Source organism: Desmodus rotundus, chromosome 1, assembly GCF_022682495.2.
Source record: "Desmodus rotundus isolate HL8 chromosome 1, HLdesRot8A.1, whole genome shotgun sequence".
In the NCBI taxonomy this organism is placed as follows: Eukaryota; Metazoa; Chordata; class Mammalia; order Chiroptera; family Phyllostomidae; genus Desmodus; species Desmodus rotundus.
In genome coordinates, this window is record NC_071387.1 from 32,002,376 (window position 1) to 32,020,537 (window position 18,162).

At 44.4% G+C, this 18,162-nt stretch overlaps 1 protein-coding gene and 1 pseudogene across 3 annotated transcripts in view; one reads left to right on the plus strand and one right to left on the minus strand.

Annotated features, from left to right (window-relative positions):
- The window catches only part of PHF24 (PHD finger protein 24), a 189,489-nt gene that overhangs the window by 5,299 nt on the left and 166,028 nt on the right, over nucleotides 1-18,162 (minus strand). Inside the window, exons 1-2 of one of the 3 annotated variants that reach the window (XM_053923051.2) lie at nucleotides 16,054-16,073; nucleotides 539-927 (exon numbers count right to left, since the gene is read on the minus strand). In XM_053923051.2, coding sequence (XP_053779026.1) covers nucleotides 539-916 — 378 coding nt within the window. In that variant the 5' untranslated portion in view covers nucleotides 917-927; nucleotides 16,054-16,073. Of the gene's footprint in view, nucleotides 1-538; nucleotides 928-15,546; nucleotides 15,725-16,053; nucleotides 16,074-18,162 lie in introns of those variants that run through there. The other 2 variants (XM_024560199.4, XM_045195146.2) reach the window with 2 other exon arrangements.
- On the plus strand, nucleotides 12,660-12,774 carry LOC112304626 (U2 spliceosomal RNA; annotated as a pseudogene).

Sequence of the window (18,162 nt, forward strand, 5' to 3'; positions counted from 1 at the left end):
ACCTCCCCAAAGTCTCCCCACACCACAAATTTCCAAATGCTCCCTACAAGGGGTAGTACTATCCTTAGGTGGGAAAGCTGGCAAAAGACCTGCCATAGTCTCATTCCTTGTCACCTACTGCCCCAAGTCTTTCATTAAGACTAATCCAGAATGTAACTAACATTGTTATTCTTGTGAAAGAAACTCAAAGATTGTTCTGAAGTCAACTCCATCTTTCTGGTTTTGAGTCTCACTTTAACCATTACCAGGCCTCCCTGTCCTGCTGTCTGCTCCTCATGTCTAACATGAAGAATCTGCCCTGGCTGGTGTGGCTCAGTGGATTGAGCACAGGCCTGCGAACCAAAGGGTCGCTGGTTGAATTCCCAGTCAGGGCACATGCCTGGGTTGTGAGCCAGGTCCCCACTGGGGGGGCACATAAGAGGCAACCACACATTGATATTCTCTCCCTCTCTTTCTCCCACCCTTCCCCTCTCTCTAAAAATAAATAAAATCTTTTAAAAAAATTAAAGTGAGGAATCTGCCCTAACCAGACACTCACAGGCTCTCTGGGCTCCAAGCAGATATCTGGAGGCTTGTCATCATCGAGCTTCCGGGTGGGGCGGATGAAGGCAGGGGGTGTGAAACGGCTGTTCCTGTCAAACTCCTCAGGCTCTACTCCACGCCCATCGCGGAGCCTCTCCCAGGCTGCACGGTTGATGCTGCTCTCTTCTTGGAGCACTGGGGTGCTTGCCTCCACTTCTTTCTCCTCCTGCACCTCCTGCACAGAGCCCTCTACAGTGCCATGGTGGGCCCCTGGAAGCTCACCTGTGCGTCGGATGGAAGGCCGGTCCCGTAGCCCATCCTTGAAGGCAGACACAGCCAGGCTCACCTTCTGCACCTGCTCCACTGTCTGCCGCTTGGACATCAACACCCCCATGGCTCTGTGAACTAAAAGCAGAGGGGCCCAGACTCAGCCAATGGCTGACCATGTTGAGTCAATCAGTTTCAAGGAACTCCCTAAGTGACAAGTACTATTACATGGTTATTCTCATTGTAAAATTCAGTAGCAGTGAGGTGGAAAGAGTAATTGTTAAGGAATCAGAAGGCCTTGGTTCTACTTCTTATGGGCCTTGTGGCTTTGGTTTCCCCAACTATGAAGTGAGGGCTTCTGTTCAGCACGCTTCATAGGGCTGTCATGAAGATGACATTCACACATGAGCTTAACAGTGCTGGGAAGCCAATTAGGTCCAGGGGCCCCAGGCCTCTTCTACTTTGAGATAGAGGGAGACCTCAGAGCCCAAGTCTCTCCTCTGCCCCACAAGATGACTCAAGGCTTAAAGCAAAACTACAGCAACATACTCATATTTCCGACTTCTGATAGAAGGGAAACTCCTCCAATAAGTGCTGAGCACAATCCTTCCAGGGATAATCCACATCAAATACTTACTTAAAAGGAAAGATTTATTTTTTAATGTATTTTTTAAAGATTTTATTTTTTCATTTTTAGAGCAAAGCGAAGGTGGGAGAGAGGGTGAGAAACATCTATGTGAGTCAATCAGCTGCTGCTTGTATGTGCCCCAACTGGGGACCAAACACACAACCTAGTTACTGCCTAGTAACCAGTGCTCCAAGACTGGGCCTCCAGGAAAAGTGCCATGTCCCTTGTGATGCAGCAGCCCACTGTCCCTGCAGTCCAAGCTCACATAGTAGTGTGCCCTGACTAGGAATCAAACCGGTGTGACCTTTCACTTTGTAGGTTGATGCCCAACCTACTGAGCCACACTGGTCAGGGCTCAAATGCCTACTTTTTGAGTCAGAGTGAATGAACTCCTATTTTTAGAGGACTCCTGAATAGGCAGTTAGGAAACTCTACCACTCTATCCATGCAGCCCAGGTTACGAACACTCCTTTGCCTCTCTAATTAGTAGCTACACCTCTTTATGGGTCTGTTTTCTATCAACAGACTCAACAACAGACAAACTGACCCATTACAAGCTCTAAGGTGCTTCTCACATTTCTAAGCCTTCATTAATGTCACTCCCAAATTTTTCTGCTCTAATTTTGAGTTGTTCTAGAAATGGCCATATCCTTTATAGGTTAAAAAGTATTATCATGCCTACTCTTCCTCAGCAGGGCAGAGCATTGGAAAGTGAGAGCATATTGCAAAGCCATTTGCTATTTCCTAGTGTGAAGGGTCTTAGTGGAATTCAGCTGGGGAATGCTGGTTCTACGTAAAGTGGAGCAGAGTCCATTTAAGCCTTGCTCTCAACCCATTCTAATTAAGGCTTATTGAACAGTACTATGTGCAAGGCACTAATCACTCATCATAGGAAACAGAAGACAAGAGAACAGACTTACCACTCAAGCTACTTAATATCAGGACTCAAGGAAGAGTAAGACAGAGTGCTGGAAGTGCTTAAAGGAAGGAGAGACCACACTACTGGGAGTCAAAGTGGACCTTAGAGGATAGGCAGGAAGTTATCCTTTGTTTGGGAGGGAAAGGTGAGAGGATAGGAGGAAAGGTTAGGGCCAATTAGAAGGCTGCTGTAATAGTTCAGGCAAGATGTAGAGGGTTTCAACTGAAATGATGGCAGCAGAAATGATGATGACTGAGACTATTTGATTCCATGGAAATAGAATTAGAGAAATTTAAGAACAGAATAACTGATTGGTCCAAGGTAAAGGGAGAGAGGTAGTTTTATTTTCCCCCCAGCTTTATGGAGATATAAGTGACAAAACGTTGTATAAGTTTAAGGTGCACAGTGTGATGATTTGATACACATATATATTGTGAAATGCTCACCACAATAAGGTTAGTTAGCACAACCTTTACCTCATATAATTATCATATTGTTGTGGTGGTGAGAACATTAAAGCTCTACTCTTATAGCAATTTTTTAAGACAGAACCCGGAAGTTATTCATCTTATAACTGAGTATTTCTTCCCTTTGACCAACATCCCCCCACTTCCCCCATCCCCCAGTCCCTGGCAACCATCTGTTTCTGACTTCAATGTCTTTAGTCCATATATAAGTGATTAGACAGTACTTAATGCAGTCTTTACATTTTTAAAATATATTTTATTGATTATGCCATTACATTTGTCCCATTCCCCCCCTTCACTCCACTCCACCCTGCACATCCCCTCCCTCCCATATTCCCCCTCTACAGTTCATGTCCATGGGTCATACATATAAGTTCTTTGGCTTCTACATTTCCTATACTATTCTTATCCTCCCCCTGTCTATTTTCTACCTACCATTTATGCTTCTTATTCTCTGTACCTTTCCCCCTCTCCCCCCCTCCCACTCCCCGGTTGATAACCCTCCACGTGATCTCCATTTCTGTGGTTCTGTTCCTGTTCTGGTTGTTTGCTTAGTTTGCTTTTGTTTTTGTTTTAGGTGTGGTTGTTAATAACTGTGAGTTTGCTATCATTTTCACTGTTCACATATTTTTTATCTTCTTTTTCTTAGATAAATCCCTTTAACATTTCATATAATAAGGGCTTGGTGATGATGAACTCCATTAACTTGACCTTTTCTGAGAAGCACTGTATCTGCCCTTCCATTCTAAATGATAGCTTTGCTGGATACAGTAATCTTGGATGTAGGTCCTTGCCTTTCATGACTTGGAATACTTCTTGCCAGCCCCTTCTTGCCTGTAAGGTCTCTCTTGAGAAATCAGCTGACAGTTTTATGGGAACTCCTTTGTAGGTAACTGTGTCCTTTTCTCTTGCTGCTTCTAAGATTCTCTCCTTATCTTTAATCTTGGGTAATGTAATTATGATGGGCCTTGGTGTGTTCCTCCTTGAGTCCAGCTTCTTTGGGACTCTCCGAGCTGCCTGGACTTCCTGGAAGTCTATTTCCTTCACTAGATTGGGGAAGTTCTCCTTCATTATTTGTTCAAATAAGTTTTCAATTTGTTGCTCTTCCTTTTCTCCTTCTGATATCGCTATAATTCGGATGTTGGAACATTTAAAGTTGTCCCAGAGGTTCCTAAGCCTCTACTCATTTTTTAAAAATTCTTGTTTCTTCTTTTCTGGTTGGATGTTTCTTTCTTCCTTCTGGTCCACAGCATTGATATGAGTTCCAGTTTCCTTCGTATCACTATTGGTTCCCTGTACATTTTCCTTTGTTTCTCTTAGCATAGCTTTCATTTTTTCATCTAATTTGTGACCAAATTCAACCAATTCTGTGAGCTCCCTGATTACCAGTGTTTTGAGCTGTGCATCTGATAGGTTGGCTATCTCTTTGTTGCTTAGTTGTATTTTTTCTGGAGCTTTGATCTGTTCTTTCCTTTGTGCTTTTTTTTTTTTTTTTTTTTTTTTGGTATTGGTGAGCCTGTTATGTAAAGAGGCGGAGCCTTAGGTATTCACCAGGGCAAGCTAATGCTGGTTGCTGCACTGTGATGCTGTATGTGGGGTAGGGGTCCAAGAGGGAGCAATGGCACTTGCTCTGCTCTCTGCCAGTTTTCAGTCACTCCCTCAGCTACCCACATTCAAATTGGGCCCTTCTGGTGTTGATTCCCGAGTGGGTGGGCTTGTGTATATTCTAGGCCCCTGTGGGTCTCTCCAATGACCTCTCCTGTGAGGCTGGGAGTTTCTCCCACTACCACCTGAACCCCCACAGGTATTTTCAATCAGTGGTTTGGGGCTTTATCTCCCCACTCTGGAACTCTGGGTTGCGTGGTCTGTCACCCAGTCTATCAGCTGCTGCCTCGCTGGCCAGGTGCAGCTTTGCCTGCCCTGTTCCACAATCTGCCACCTCGTTGGGTCCACCAGCCACCGCCTTGCCGAGAGTCCTCTCTGCCCTGGCTGCCCGTCTCCACCCCTCCTACCAGTTTGGATGAGTGTTTCTTCTTTATCTCCTTGGTTGTCAGACTTCCATACAGTACGATTTTCTGTCAGTTCTGGTTGCTTTTTGTTTTTAAATTGTTGTCCTTCTTTTGGTTGTGCGAGGAGGCACAGTGTGTCTACCTACGCCTCCATCTTGGCCGGAAGTCAGTCTTTATTTTTAATTTTTATTGAATTTATTGCTGTGACATTGGTTAATAAGATGTATAATTCTATAATACATCATGTGCATACCATGTTGTGTGTTGACCACCCAAAGTCAAGTCTCCTTCCATCACCATTTATCTCCCTTTTCCATTTCTAACTGTCCCTACCCGTCAGTGTGACTTATTGAGAGGGCAGAGGTTTTCCCCCTCCCTTTTTTAGAGAGAGGGGAAGGAGTGGGAGCAGGGAGAGAGATAGAAACATCAACGTGAGACAGAAACATTGACTGGTTGTCTCTCACATGTGCCAGATCTGATTCCTGGTCAGGGCACATGTCTACGTTGTAGGTTTGGTCCCTGGTCAACCAAACCAAACCTACAGCAGACCAAACCTACAACCTAGGCATGTGCCCTGACCAGGAATCAAACCTGTGACCTTTCACTTTGTGGGATAACGCCCAATCTACTGAGACACACTAGTCAGGGCAAGAGGGCAGTTTTAAATTGACTAACTAGAACAAGGGTAGTACCATTTGCAGAAACTGAAAAATAAGAAAGCAGGACAATGAAATTGGATTTTGTACATGTTGAATTAAAGATGTCTCTGGGACATTCAGGTGTTATGTTAACCCCTGCTTAAAACTTTTCAATGGTTTTCTATAGCATTCAGGATACAGTCCTCCAAATCAGTCTCGCTGTGGTGGCCTGTGAGGCTCTGCTTGGTCTGCCATCTTTTCTTACTCTGTTTCAACCCCACTGGACTTCTTTCAGTCCTTGTTTGGCATGCTCCCTCTATTTGGGGGGAACTCTGAACATTCCTTCTCTCCTGAATAGTGCCTATTCATCTCTCAGATATCCCTCGGGGAAGCCAGTGCTGACTCCCCAGTCCAGGGTGGACTGCTCACAGCACCATGCTCTTCTGTTCTGGAGCACTTATCTTCGCCATTACATATTCAGTAGGGTGAGTATCTAATCAATGTCAGTTTCCTCTATTAGACTGTTTTTACCCTGCACAGCGCCCATCTCCACTCCCTAGCAATGGGTTTGGAAGAGAACAGAGAGTAAACATTTCCCAATTAATTACCGTAACTGTGAAGAAGTCTTTTTGATACTTCATAAATTCTTAATATACATAATATCTGATGACAGCCATGTCTTCCTTCCAGAAATAACTCTCATATGTGCTACAGTGGTGCATATTCCTACCCTGCCTGGGTGCTTGCCCTACCATCAACTGTTACCAAAGATGCCCAATCCTTATTTTTGAATTTAAAAACTGACTGATAAAAGATCCCTTATCCCCATTTGTAAGATTTGTTTGTAAAATGAAAGTATATGGCTAAGAAATTAAGTAACTGTGTTTTACAGGGTGGTGGCAAAGTAGATTTATTGAGGAAAGATTATTGATCAACTTCGGGAAATTGTTTTAAGGTATTCATGCCCCAGTGAGCAATTAATAATAAATTGTAATTTAAAAATCCTTTTTCCCCAACTGCAAAAAAAATAGACAATAGGGGAATGGTTCAATTATGGTACAATGGAAAAGTGAACAATAAGAAAAATATTGAAGTAAAATGTGTATTTATTAATGTGTTCAAAAGATATGAATATATTCATGAAAAAAGCAAGTTACAAAAATGCTCCCTTGAGATTTTTTCTTTTAATCCTCACCTGAGCACATGCTTATTGATTCTAGGGGGAAGGGAGAGAAACATTGATTGGTTGCCATTCCTTTATGCCCTGGCAGGAGACCTCTTATAGGCACACCAACCAGGGACTGAACCTGCAGCCTAGGCATGTGCCCTGACTGGGAATCAAACCCACGGCCTTTGCATTGATGGGACATTGCCCCAACCAAGTGAGCCACACTGGCTAGGGCCTCCCTGAGGTTTTCTATTCTCTCTACCCTACTTCATTAAAATGACCCTTGTCATGACTCTTTAAAATGATTGCATGACTTCCTAATGGGTCTGGGCCTACAATTTGAAAACACAGTCTTAGGATAATTTTACATTTTTGATTAGAGAATTATACTTTTGTCTTTTGATTTAAAGATGGTTACCTATAAAAGACAAGGAGAACACTGTGGGGTATAAGATAACTTTCCCTTTGGCTGAAGTGATATAAGAACAGAATTCTCAGGCTTGTCTTAAGAATCTATGTGGTTGAAAGGTCTAGCAGAGATGGACAGCTACTAATATATCTTTGACTGAAGAAAACCCTACTCTATATGAAAGGCTGATTCTCTGACCTGTGGACATATTTACAATAATATTTATTAGAGCATGGTTTATAGTTATTTAAAGGTGGAAACAACCTAGACAGGAATACAAAGTCTAGAGCAATGATTCTTAAATGGTGAACTTGCTGGATCCTGGGCAGGGGGAGGTGTCTGTAAGAAACTCCTGGAGCCCTGACTGGTGTCTCAGTGGATTGAGTGCTAGCCTGTGAACCAAAGTGTCACCGGTTGATGCCCAGTCAAGGCACATGCCTGGTTGTGGGCCAGGTCCCCAGTAGGGGGTACGTAAGAGGCAACCACACATTGATGTTTCTCTCCCTCCCTTCCCCTCTCTCTAAAAATAAATAAAATCTTAAAAAAAGAAAGAAACTCCTGGAATAGGGGGATAAGTGAGTGGATTGAAAAAGCACATCAATTATATTATTTCCAAACAAACATGAAAAACAAATATTAAAAGCCACCCCACCCCTTTTTGTAACATAGACTATATAAAACATCAGAGGTTTGTATTATCTTCTTGGTTCTTGGGGATACACAGAAGGTACTAGCTCCCTAAATGTTCTGGGGAAGCCCCTGCCAGAAGTTGTATTGGAAGCTTAGGGAGCAGTCATGACATTTATATTTATCAGCAAGAAGGCATGGGTTGAAAAAAAAAAAAACCTAATAAACACTTATTTGGAGACCTGGGATAACCATACAAAATTCACTTGTTCAAGACTGATTTATTGGCGTAAAATCAGTGGTATGCATTTGCTTCTTACTGGCTTTTCAGATAATGTAATAGGAGTTCTGAACAAAGACTAGCCAATTAGGAGGGTTACTCTGTAAGTGAACTGACTCATTAATAGTGTATCAGCAAACAAACCACAGATATCTCCCAACACAATGCTAAAACCATTATTCTCTGTAAGGATAACAAGAATCACTATTAAGCCATCTGAATTTTTTATCATGACGTAGCAATGGTTTGGGGTTTATCCTTAAAGAATTTCAATGAAGACTAAAGATAACATCCACCAGCAAAACAAACATACATAAAAACAAATAAAAAAGGACTTTCCAGTTCTGACCGCAGGATCTTGGAGTCCTGCTATCCATTTTACCCATGATGGTTCAATCTTCTAGGCCCATAATGCAGATAATATAGAACAGAACCACTAAAAAGAAACCATCAAAATCCAAAGAAGACACCAAGTCATTTTGAATCAACATGGCTTTAATTTTGAGACAAACTGTGAGAACACAGCAAAATTGGATTTCAAAATTGAGGCTAAAATCCTTAATGCTTAATGGAGAGGCTCAAACCTGTACACAAAAGGCACGATGATTAAAAGCAAAAATGTGTTGAAATATCCAAAATGCGTACCTGCGGTGTTTCAGAAATTAACGTAATCAGCTCTAATTTCTAGAAAAACAAGTGGTGGTGATTAGCGATGGGTAAAAACAAATGCCTGGTGAGAAAACCATGGCCTCTCCTGGGCTGGAAGAAATCCTAGGAAGAAGGGTGAGTTAAAAAGAAAATCAAGTTGCAAAGATCCCATAAATTATACCTAATGATTACTTCTTTGACTGGTGAGTATAATTGGGATTTTCTGCCTCCCTAACAAGGATGAAAGAGGGATAAAAAGACATTGTCCCAAGAATGATGTGACTGTCAGAGAATCTGGGATATCTAGGGAGGGCTTGGAAAAAACCTCAGGGGGGCAGGAGCAGGTGGTGTGAATGACAGAGGGACAAGAAGGCAGAAGGTAGAATAGGGCTGTCTGACTTTACCATCTGGGGGAAATGAAATAGATGACAACCAGAATCTTTCTTTGGGCAAGAGAAGTCTGTCTAGATGTATTTGTCAGGCAGTAAGACATATGTGGGCAGTGTGGAATGTGTATGTGCAGGATACACCCATTCTCTTCAGAGCACACGCTTACAACGGCAGTGGGATTATTTATAAGGTCAAAGTGGTGGGAGTAGGCGGAGGTGGGGTTGCTCCACAGCCAGAGTTGGTGGAGAAATAAGGAGGGGAAGGCAATTCAGGGACTTTTCTTCCAAAGTCTCAATAAAGATTCATAGTTGTGATGAGCCTGGGGAGCAACCCTCCTAATGGGTAGGAGTTTCCACATTTGGCATATTACTTACTTGCTTTCAGCTGATTTTTGATAAGGGAATGGCAGCTGTGTGGCAAAGGCTCAAAAGCAATTAAAAGTGATTGCTTGGAGGTTATGAGGGCTTCCCAAGGCAGGAACAAAGCAAAGAAAACCTTTGAGTCAGGGGACAGGGAAAACAACCAGAGTGGGCTGAGCAGGTGGAACAAGGAATCTTAGTTTTTCACGGAGATCGAGAGGGAGAAAAATCTAGATGGTTTCCCCTGCCTTCCATGGAGTGTGTGTTCTATAAATTTTTTTAATTAATGTTGCAGAAATGGCTGGAAAACATAAGTTTATTTGAGATCATGGTATCAGTAGCTTTTCTCTTCCTCACGTTTGGCCAGAGAGATTGATCAGACCAAATCTTCAAAACTCAGTTCCAGAAACCGCAGTCACCAGCTCATCTCATCTACTCTGCATTCCCAGAGGTGGACCCTAACAGGGCCAGCAGGGATGGGAACAGGCAACCCATACAGTAGTTATGGGTAATTTCTTTGACAAAGGAGAGAGCTACAAAATTTTGGAATTTAGTCAGTGTCTACCACCACAATGATAAGAAAAGAGAGTCTCATATTACCAAACTTAAGATCCCCTGCATTTGTGCTACATCATGGAGCACAAATGGCATCATGGAGCACATGGCCTGGCCCACAGGAGGGAGGGCAGCTGCCCTAAAGCTACATGTAGGAAGCCCTTAGGCTTGGTTTTGGCTGGAGATACTTAGCATTAGCAGCATCTGCACATAAGGTGAAAATTTCAAGATATTGGATAATTGGCTCCAGGAAGCATGTGCCAGAAAGACTGTCTGAGAGCCTCACAGAAAGCCACACACCTAGCACAGAAGGTGACCAGCCACAAGGGTATTGAACTACAAGCAGAACCAGGGTCTAAAAATGCAGAATGTACAGCACAGACCTTAATCTCACTGTGCATATTAATATCTGTCTTGAGACTTTAAACAAACAAACAAACAAAAACATAAGAAAGAGTCCTTTTACCCTCTCTGGTCTTTGAGGAAATTCAAGACCAAAATGGTCTGTCTGGCTGTTCTCCAGCTGGATTCCTGAAACAACACCTCACCACAGTGTTCTTGCAGCCTGTCCTAGCCAGCCATTCTGTTGCCTGGCAGTAGCCTACAAACTACTTTTAGTTTTCATGTCTACAGACCTTGAAGGGGTCTGCCTGGTACCTTCTTGTCCTCCTCCATTTGCCTGTGTTTATCCAGCATGGCAGCACTGCCTTCAGTCCGCCCAGGAAGACATAGTCAGCCCAGGAAGACATAGTCAGCCCAACTGCATGGAGCTTTTTAGGTGTTTCCAAGGAGAAGGGCTGAAGAATGAGTAAAACTGTCTTCCTGCACTCAGCTCAAGAGAATAAGATGTGAGGGAGGTCCTGCTGTTGTTTAATATTTACTGAAAGCCCACATGGCCTAATATACATGAGGACAAAATTATGGTATGATCTTTAGCCTCTGGGGGCCTGGGATGAGTCTTCATGAAAAGCTACAGTGCTAGCTTCCCACAGAAGCAGAGCAACAGTTTAGGAACGGCACACCATCAGTGACTGGCTGATGTAATTGCACTTAGCAAGCAGAGCTTTTCAGCAAGATGGAGAGGCACTCCTTGTTCTCTGCTCTGGGGCCCTGAAGCACAGATTCAGCCTCATTTAATGCACTTATTACACCATAATTATCACGACTTGTTTGTTGAGTCTACAAATATTTGCTGAGTGCAGCCTACTATGTGTCAAGCACAAATCAGGCACTTAACTGTTGGTAGAATGACAAAGGGAACCTTACTCAGCCTGAGACTGCATTGTGAGTATGTTCATGTGTAGGGGGCATAAGTGTGGGATTAAAAAAAAAGGTGTTGCTTGAGCTAAATTTTGAAATATGAGTGGGAGTTGCCCTCGTGGATAAGGGAGAAAAAGCATTCCAGGAAGAGGTGAACGCACATGCCAAGGCACGGAGCTATATGGGGACTCCGTCATGGCTTGGACGGTATGAAGCCAGCCGGTGCTGAATATAAATAGGTGAGGAGACCTGCCTTCACAGAAGAATCAGCTCGGAGAACTGGTTTGGGATAGTATGCTTAAGATACTTGTTTAAAGGGGAATATAAATTTGAATTTTGGGGGAGAAAAAAGAACAGAGTATTGGATTTTCTGAGGCTAGGAAGCAGGATAGCCCGGTTAAGTCCCACGGCTGACCAGGGATTGCATTGCTTGGCCTTTGGACCTAACAGGAAACTCCTCTTCATAGCCTAAGAGCTGGTAAGAGGTGTGAATCATTGGGGCTTCCCCTCTAAGGAACTCAAAGCCTAATTAGAAGGCTAAAAAAAAGAAGGAAGGAAGGAAGGGAGGGAGGGAGGGAGGAAAGAAGGGAGGAAGTAGGGAAGGAAGGGAGGGAAGGAGGGAGGAAGGGAGGGAGGGAGGGAAGGAAAGAAAATGAAAAGAACCCTGGCTGGTGTGGCTCAGTGGACTGAGTGCCGACCTGTGAACCAAAGGGTCACTGGTTCAATTCCTGGTCAGGGCACATGCCTGGGTTTCAGGCCAGGTTCCCAGGAGAAGGGAGTGCGAGAGGCAACCAGACATTGATGTTTCTCTCCCTCCCTTCCCCTCTGCCTAAAATAAATAAATATTAAAAAAAAAAAAGAAAGAAAGAAAAGGAAAAGAAAGCAAGCCAGTTAACCTATACATTTGTTTTATGAAACATTTCTCAAACCGGAGATCATGTACTTAAAAGGGCTTTGTAAATTGTAACATGTTATTCAAATATAAGATACTATCACAATTATCATAGAAACCAAGAGTGTGGCCAGGTTACTCAAAGCATATGGGTGAAAGCAATGTGGGTAGGATAACAGCAGGGGAGCTACGAATGTGGCTGCTGGAGGAGGCACAGAACAACAGTTGCATTTCAATGACACCTGGAAAAAGGCATACTCTACATTAACTCCTGTGGATAATCTGTAAGGCTATAATTTTCCCCTTACTTTTCTTACTCTTTATAGTAAACTACAGAAATGCAGACTGATTTTTTGTGAACTCCTCAAAGGCAAGGAATTCTCGTATTTATCCAGCTTAGTGCCTGGCAAGTAGGTAGCACTTAGTAAATATATGCAATTCTCTGAGGGGATTGCTGGAAGGGGAGGAAGGATGGAGGGAGATGTGACAATGGAAAAATAATGATCATGTCTCCAGCTGGACATTGATGGTCCTGGTTTCTTGGTCCAAAGCTGGTAAGCAATTCCTGTTAGAACTGGTCATTAAGATTGAGGGGTAGAGTGGATAGTAATAGTCCCACCAATCGCTTCTCGGCCTTTTGGCTAAGATTAAGTGTAGTACTTGTTCTTATCAGTTTAATAATAGTCCCATCAGAAATGAATAAATCAATTTGGGAAATGAAGGTAGCAGAAACCAAGAGCACTACTGGGGAAAAGCACATGGGACTGGAAGATAAGAGTCTATTGCTAAAAGAAAGGAAACTATTTTCATAAATATAATCCACTTAGAAGCAGGTGTACTGGGGAATAAAATACAGGGGGTATGGGAAATGGGCTGGGGAATGTCCTACTATTCATGTTCCAGGAAAAGGAAGCACTGTCAGAAAGATGGCAAATGTGTGAGGAAGAAAATCACAAGAATGTGATCAGAGAAGATTTGGAAGATTAAAGGCTGAAAAATCCAGACATATTGGTATCTACTCAAGTTAAATTGGTTGAGCCCTTCTTTCCCCTTTTATTTCCCTTTGTAAAGATTAGTTTTTGTTTTGTTTTGCTTTGAGAAGATTAAGACACCTGTTACATTCTTCACACCTATTCTAGAATGAACGATTTGATTTGCAAACTCATGTTGTGATTAGGTGTTAGACAGTGATATCCAAGGTCCAATATTTGGGGAGCATCTGGAGCACGTAACAACTCTTCCAGGGTTATGAATGATGCGATACCAAGAGCCCACAATGAAAAGACCAGTTTAGGAATAAAACCTTCATGACAAATCTCTGAATTGGTGCAAAGATCATATTTGCAGGCTTGCTTCTTCTGATTTTCTTTAAAAATATATAGCCCTATTTATTTTGGTGTGTTAAGCTGATGAGATGGGTTTGAACTGAAAGGAGACTGTAAACAGCTCTGTAGTGGGCAAGTGCTAAACTGATACAAACCTGTCAGTTCGTTCCACTGAGCTGTGCAGAAGGTGCCACACCCAGGCTACAGGCGGCCATCAAGTTAAAAAGAAAAGCTAACAATTGGCAAACCAGGTTGTTCTGTTTTTTCACAAGCCTGATGTCTCTTCTCACTATGTAGCCCCAGGAGCCTGAGAAAGCCACTTCTATTAGAGGAGGATGTCATTATGTTTGGCTGGGTGGAAGAGGAACAGGAAAGATCTCTCGGAATGGCACTGTGGTGAACTCCATTGCTTAGCTCCCTCACCACTCCATTTGTTTGTTTGTTTGTTTTGGACAAGAAACCTAGAGTCTATCCTTGATCCCAAATTTACACGCTTAGGGTTCAGGTGCAATAAAAGCCCTACCACAGCCGAGGAGGCAAGAGCAGGGTGCATCACTGTATCAGGTGCAGACCCTTTGCACTCCCCAGACAATGTTAAGCCTTCCTTGGTTCTGTGCCATCCTCCTCCTCATGCCGAGGCACTGTGTGGCAAAAATATCCTGAGTGGTATCTGTGGATCAATGTCTGCTGGTGCGTGTATTCAGATGGCCACAGGACAGTGTAGATCATGCTTCATGAAAGTGATCCTGCCTCTCTTTCAAGACATCTGTAGCAGGGAGGGTTGTTTCAGGAGACTCCAACTCCGAAGGGTTCCCTCTAGTTCCCTAGAGCAAGTCGGGTCAAAGACCACACCCAGAGGCCTCTCCCAGACCCACTTAAGTCCAGAGCCACCCAGAGGCATCTTTACAGTGAGGCTGCTGGTAAAGGATGCCACACCCTGAAAGCTGGAGATTTCAGTGGAAATCAGTTCCTGCAGCAGTCTCATCCTCAATTAAAATGTCCTAATCCACTCATTTAATCATCACATTTACTGAGCATATACTATTGTAAAGCCCTATGCCTGGTACCTTGATGCAATGTATATAAAAACATACATTCTTGCTTTTGCCTCTCCTTGATACTTTTTCCCAAACATACTTCAAAAAACAGATTTCATGATTCCAAGCTTTGTAACCTTGGGCAAATTGCTAAACCTGAGTTTAAAGTGCCTAATGTTTAAAGGGAGATAATTTCATAAGGCTGTTCTAAGGATTATATAAGATGTTAAACATCTCTGGTATAGAACCTGGCACACTGGTGCTCAAGAATCCTACATATCCTTCTTTTCCTCCTTCAAAGGACTTTCTTTACAGGACCTGCCAGAGTCAGTTGCTCCGCATGAGCTTACCTCTTTCGTCCTCATGGTCCAGCCCAGGGATTCAAATCTTTCTTTGCTTCAGAGGCCTCACTGATCCTTCCCTTCCTTGTACCCTATGTTTTTATAGAAGTTCCTACCTCTACTAAAATCTAGCTCGCAGCCAACTGGGTTACTATCGAGAATAAAAATCCTAATGAGGGGTAATGGACAAAGGCAGCATCCCCACAAGGTCCCCCACCTCTGGACCACATTGGAGGGACAAAGTTAAAGGGAGGTCAAGGCCAAAGTCCTCTAGGCATATGGGAAGTTATTCCTGGCCTGGATCCCATGACAGGATCCCCTCCTCCAAAGCAGAGGCTCCTTCCAGACAGTTCTAGGGCACCTTCTAAGGTCCTCCTTTACATAGGGCCCTCTGTTAGGGGTCTACCCCCACCGCGCAGGCTCCCGAGGCTCCCCTATGGTCCCTCACGTTTCCAAACGGTCTTCCACTGAGGCAACTCCAGAGACTACCCTTGCCCTCGCGTGGTTACACAGACGCTCTCTTTGGGACTGTGCCCTCCACACAGGGCCTCCCCCTGGCAGCAAAGGCTGCGCGAGCCCTGGGAGTCCCCATTCACCCGGGGGGTCTTTATGGAGAAGGCTCCCACACACTGCCTTGGGATTCCCCCAAAGGGTGGAGGCAGCAGACAGGGTTTATTCATTTACACAGGGACCCCTGGGGGCGGCTCCCACACAACAGCTCAGAGTCCCCGGAGGGTATTTCACGGCCCGAAGACCCGCCCCGTAGGGTGCCTGCCCGGTCCCCGCAGCCCTCGACCCCGCTTACCAGGACTGTCAGGGTGCGGGACGCGGGTCCAGGGCCGGCGGACTATACCGCTGGCCCTTCGCCGCCCATGGCCGCTTGGAAGCCGGTGTGCTTGGGAGCAGGCGGCGCGGGCGGAGGAGCAGGCTCAGGCGGCGGCGGCGCGCGCCGGGAGCACACCCACCCTCCCCGCCCTCCGCCCCGCGCTGCTGCGGCGCGTGCGCTCGCGCCGGACCCCCAGCTGGGGCAGCGGGTGCTCCCCGCCCCGCCCCCTGCGCCTCGACAGGCGGCCCTCACTGCTCAGCTAGCGATCTTGTGCCGGAATGAGGTGCTGGGGCATCGCGGGAGGACAGCCCGGATGCCAAGGGGCGCCCCCCTCCAGCCCCGGCTCTGCTGCGCGGGAACTGAGCCAGTCGGGCCGCCCGCAGCAAGGTCAGTGTCCTCCGGGAGGCGGCGCCCCGGGAGGGGGCACGGCCTGGGCTCTACCTCCCAGGGAATCAGGACCCACGACTCTGGCCTTGAGGCACTCACCTTGGCAGTGCCCGAACACAGAGTGTCCAAATGAACTGTCACAAAATGTTTGGCTGGCCCGACTTTTCCTGATGTGTTTTCTTCATTTATTGGCCTTTGGTTTCCAACAGCAAAACAGGACTGTATATAATGTAACCCACTTTTTGCTGCAGCAACCTCTCTCTTCAGACTGTCCGAACAGCCAGCTTGTCAGGAGGCCAGCTGTTCTGAAATGCATTTAACATGCACTACACCAAACTACATGCTCTGAAGAGGCGAGAAAAAGATCAAGTCATAAAGCACCTCGCAACTAAATTATAAAGAAAAAACTGAAGATATGTAAATGATGTGCCAAGAACCCTTTTATTTAAATTAACTGCATTTATATTTTTAATATATTTTATTTATTATGCTATTGCAGTTGTCCCAATTTTCCCCCTTTGCACCCCTCCACCCTGTAACCCCCTTCCCTCCAGTAATCCCCCCAACCTTAGTTCATGTCAATGGGTCCTGCATATATGTTCTTTGGCCTCTCCATTTCCTATACTATTCTTAACATCCCCCTGTCTATTTTGTACCTATCAATTTTGCTTCTTAATTCCTGTACCTTTTCTCCCATTCTCCGCTCTCCCCCTCCCAGCGGGATAACCCTCCAAATGATCTCCATGTCTATGGTTCTTTTCCTGTTCTTGTTTGCTTAGTTTTTTAGATTCAGTTGTTGATAGTTGTGAATTTGTTACCATTTTAGTGCTCATAGTTTTGATTTTCTTCTTTTTCTTAAATAAGTCCCTTTAACATTTCATGTAATAATGCCTTGGTGATGATGAGCTTCTTTAGCTTTATCTTGTCTGGGAAGGACTTTATCTGCCCTTCCATTCTAAATGATAGTTTTGCTGGATAGGGTAACCTAGGTTGTAGGTCCTTGCTTTTCATCTCTTTGAGTATTCCTTGCCAGTCCTTCATGCCTGCAAAGTTTCTTTTGAGAAATCAGCTGACAGTCTTATGGGAACTCATTTATAGGTAACTCTGCTTTTCTCTTGCTGCTTATAAGATTCTCTCTTTATCTTTAACCTTTGGCATTTTAATTATGATGTGTTTTGGTGTGGTCCTCTTTGGGTCCAACTTGTTTGGGACTCTCTGCTTCCTGGACTTGTATTTATATTTCCTTCACCAAATTAGGGAAGTTTTCTTTCATTATTTTTTCCCAATAAGTTTTCAATTTCTTGCTCTTTCTCTTCTACTTCTGGCATTCTATGATTCAGATGTTGCTATGTTTGGAGATGTCCCAGAGAAACCTTATACTATCCCCGTTTTTTTTAGTTCCTTTTTCTTCCTGCTGTTCTGGTTGAAGGCTTATTTCTCCCTTACGTTCCAAATCATTGATTTGAATCCCGGCTTCATCCCCTCCACTATTGGTTCCCTATAGATTTTTCTTTATTTCACTTAGTGTAACCTTCATTTCTCCCTGGGTCTTTTTTGTGTTGTTGCCATGCTCAATGAGTTCTTTGAGCATCCTGATCACCAGTGATTTGAACTCTGCGTGTGATAGTTCGCTAATCTCCGTTTTGTTTAGTTCTTCTTCTGGGGTTTTGTTCTGTTCTTTCATTTGGGCCATGTTTCTTTGTTTCCTGTATTTGGCAGCCTCCCTGTGTTTCTGTGTATTAGGTAAGCTGCTTTGACTCCCTGTCTTGGTAATGTGGCTTATTGTAGAAAAGGCACCTGTAAATTATGTAGGGTGGAGGCTTGGGTAATTGCCAGAGTGGGGCAACATGCTTCACCACTTTGTGGCTCTATGTGGGGGGAGGTTGCAGAAAGGCCTGGCTTCTGGAGGTTTGCCCCACACTCTCCCTGTGTGACTGGAGCCTTTCCAGCTGTTGCCCTAGTGCTGAATCCCAGTGGGGCTGAGTCTGCGTACATTCTAAGTCCGTGTGGGCCCTTTAATCAGAGTCTCCCAAAAATCTGGCAGTTTCTTCCACCACCCCAACTGCCACTGGTTGTTATAGCCAGAAGTTATGGGGATTTATCTTCCCAGCACTGGAACCATGGACTGTGCAGCCTGGACTGGGGCTGGGATAGCATACTCCCAAAGTAGCTCTACTGATTTTTATCTACCACACATGAATGCGGGGC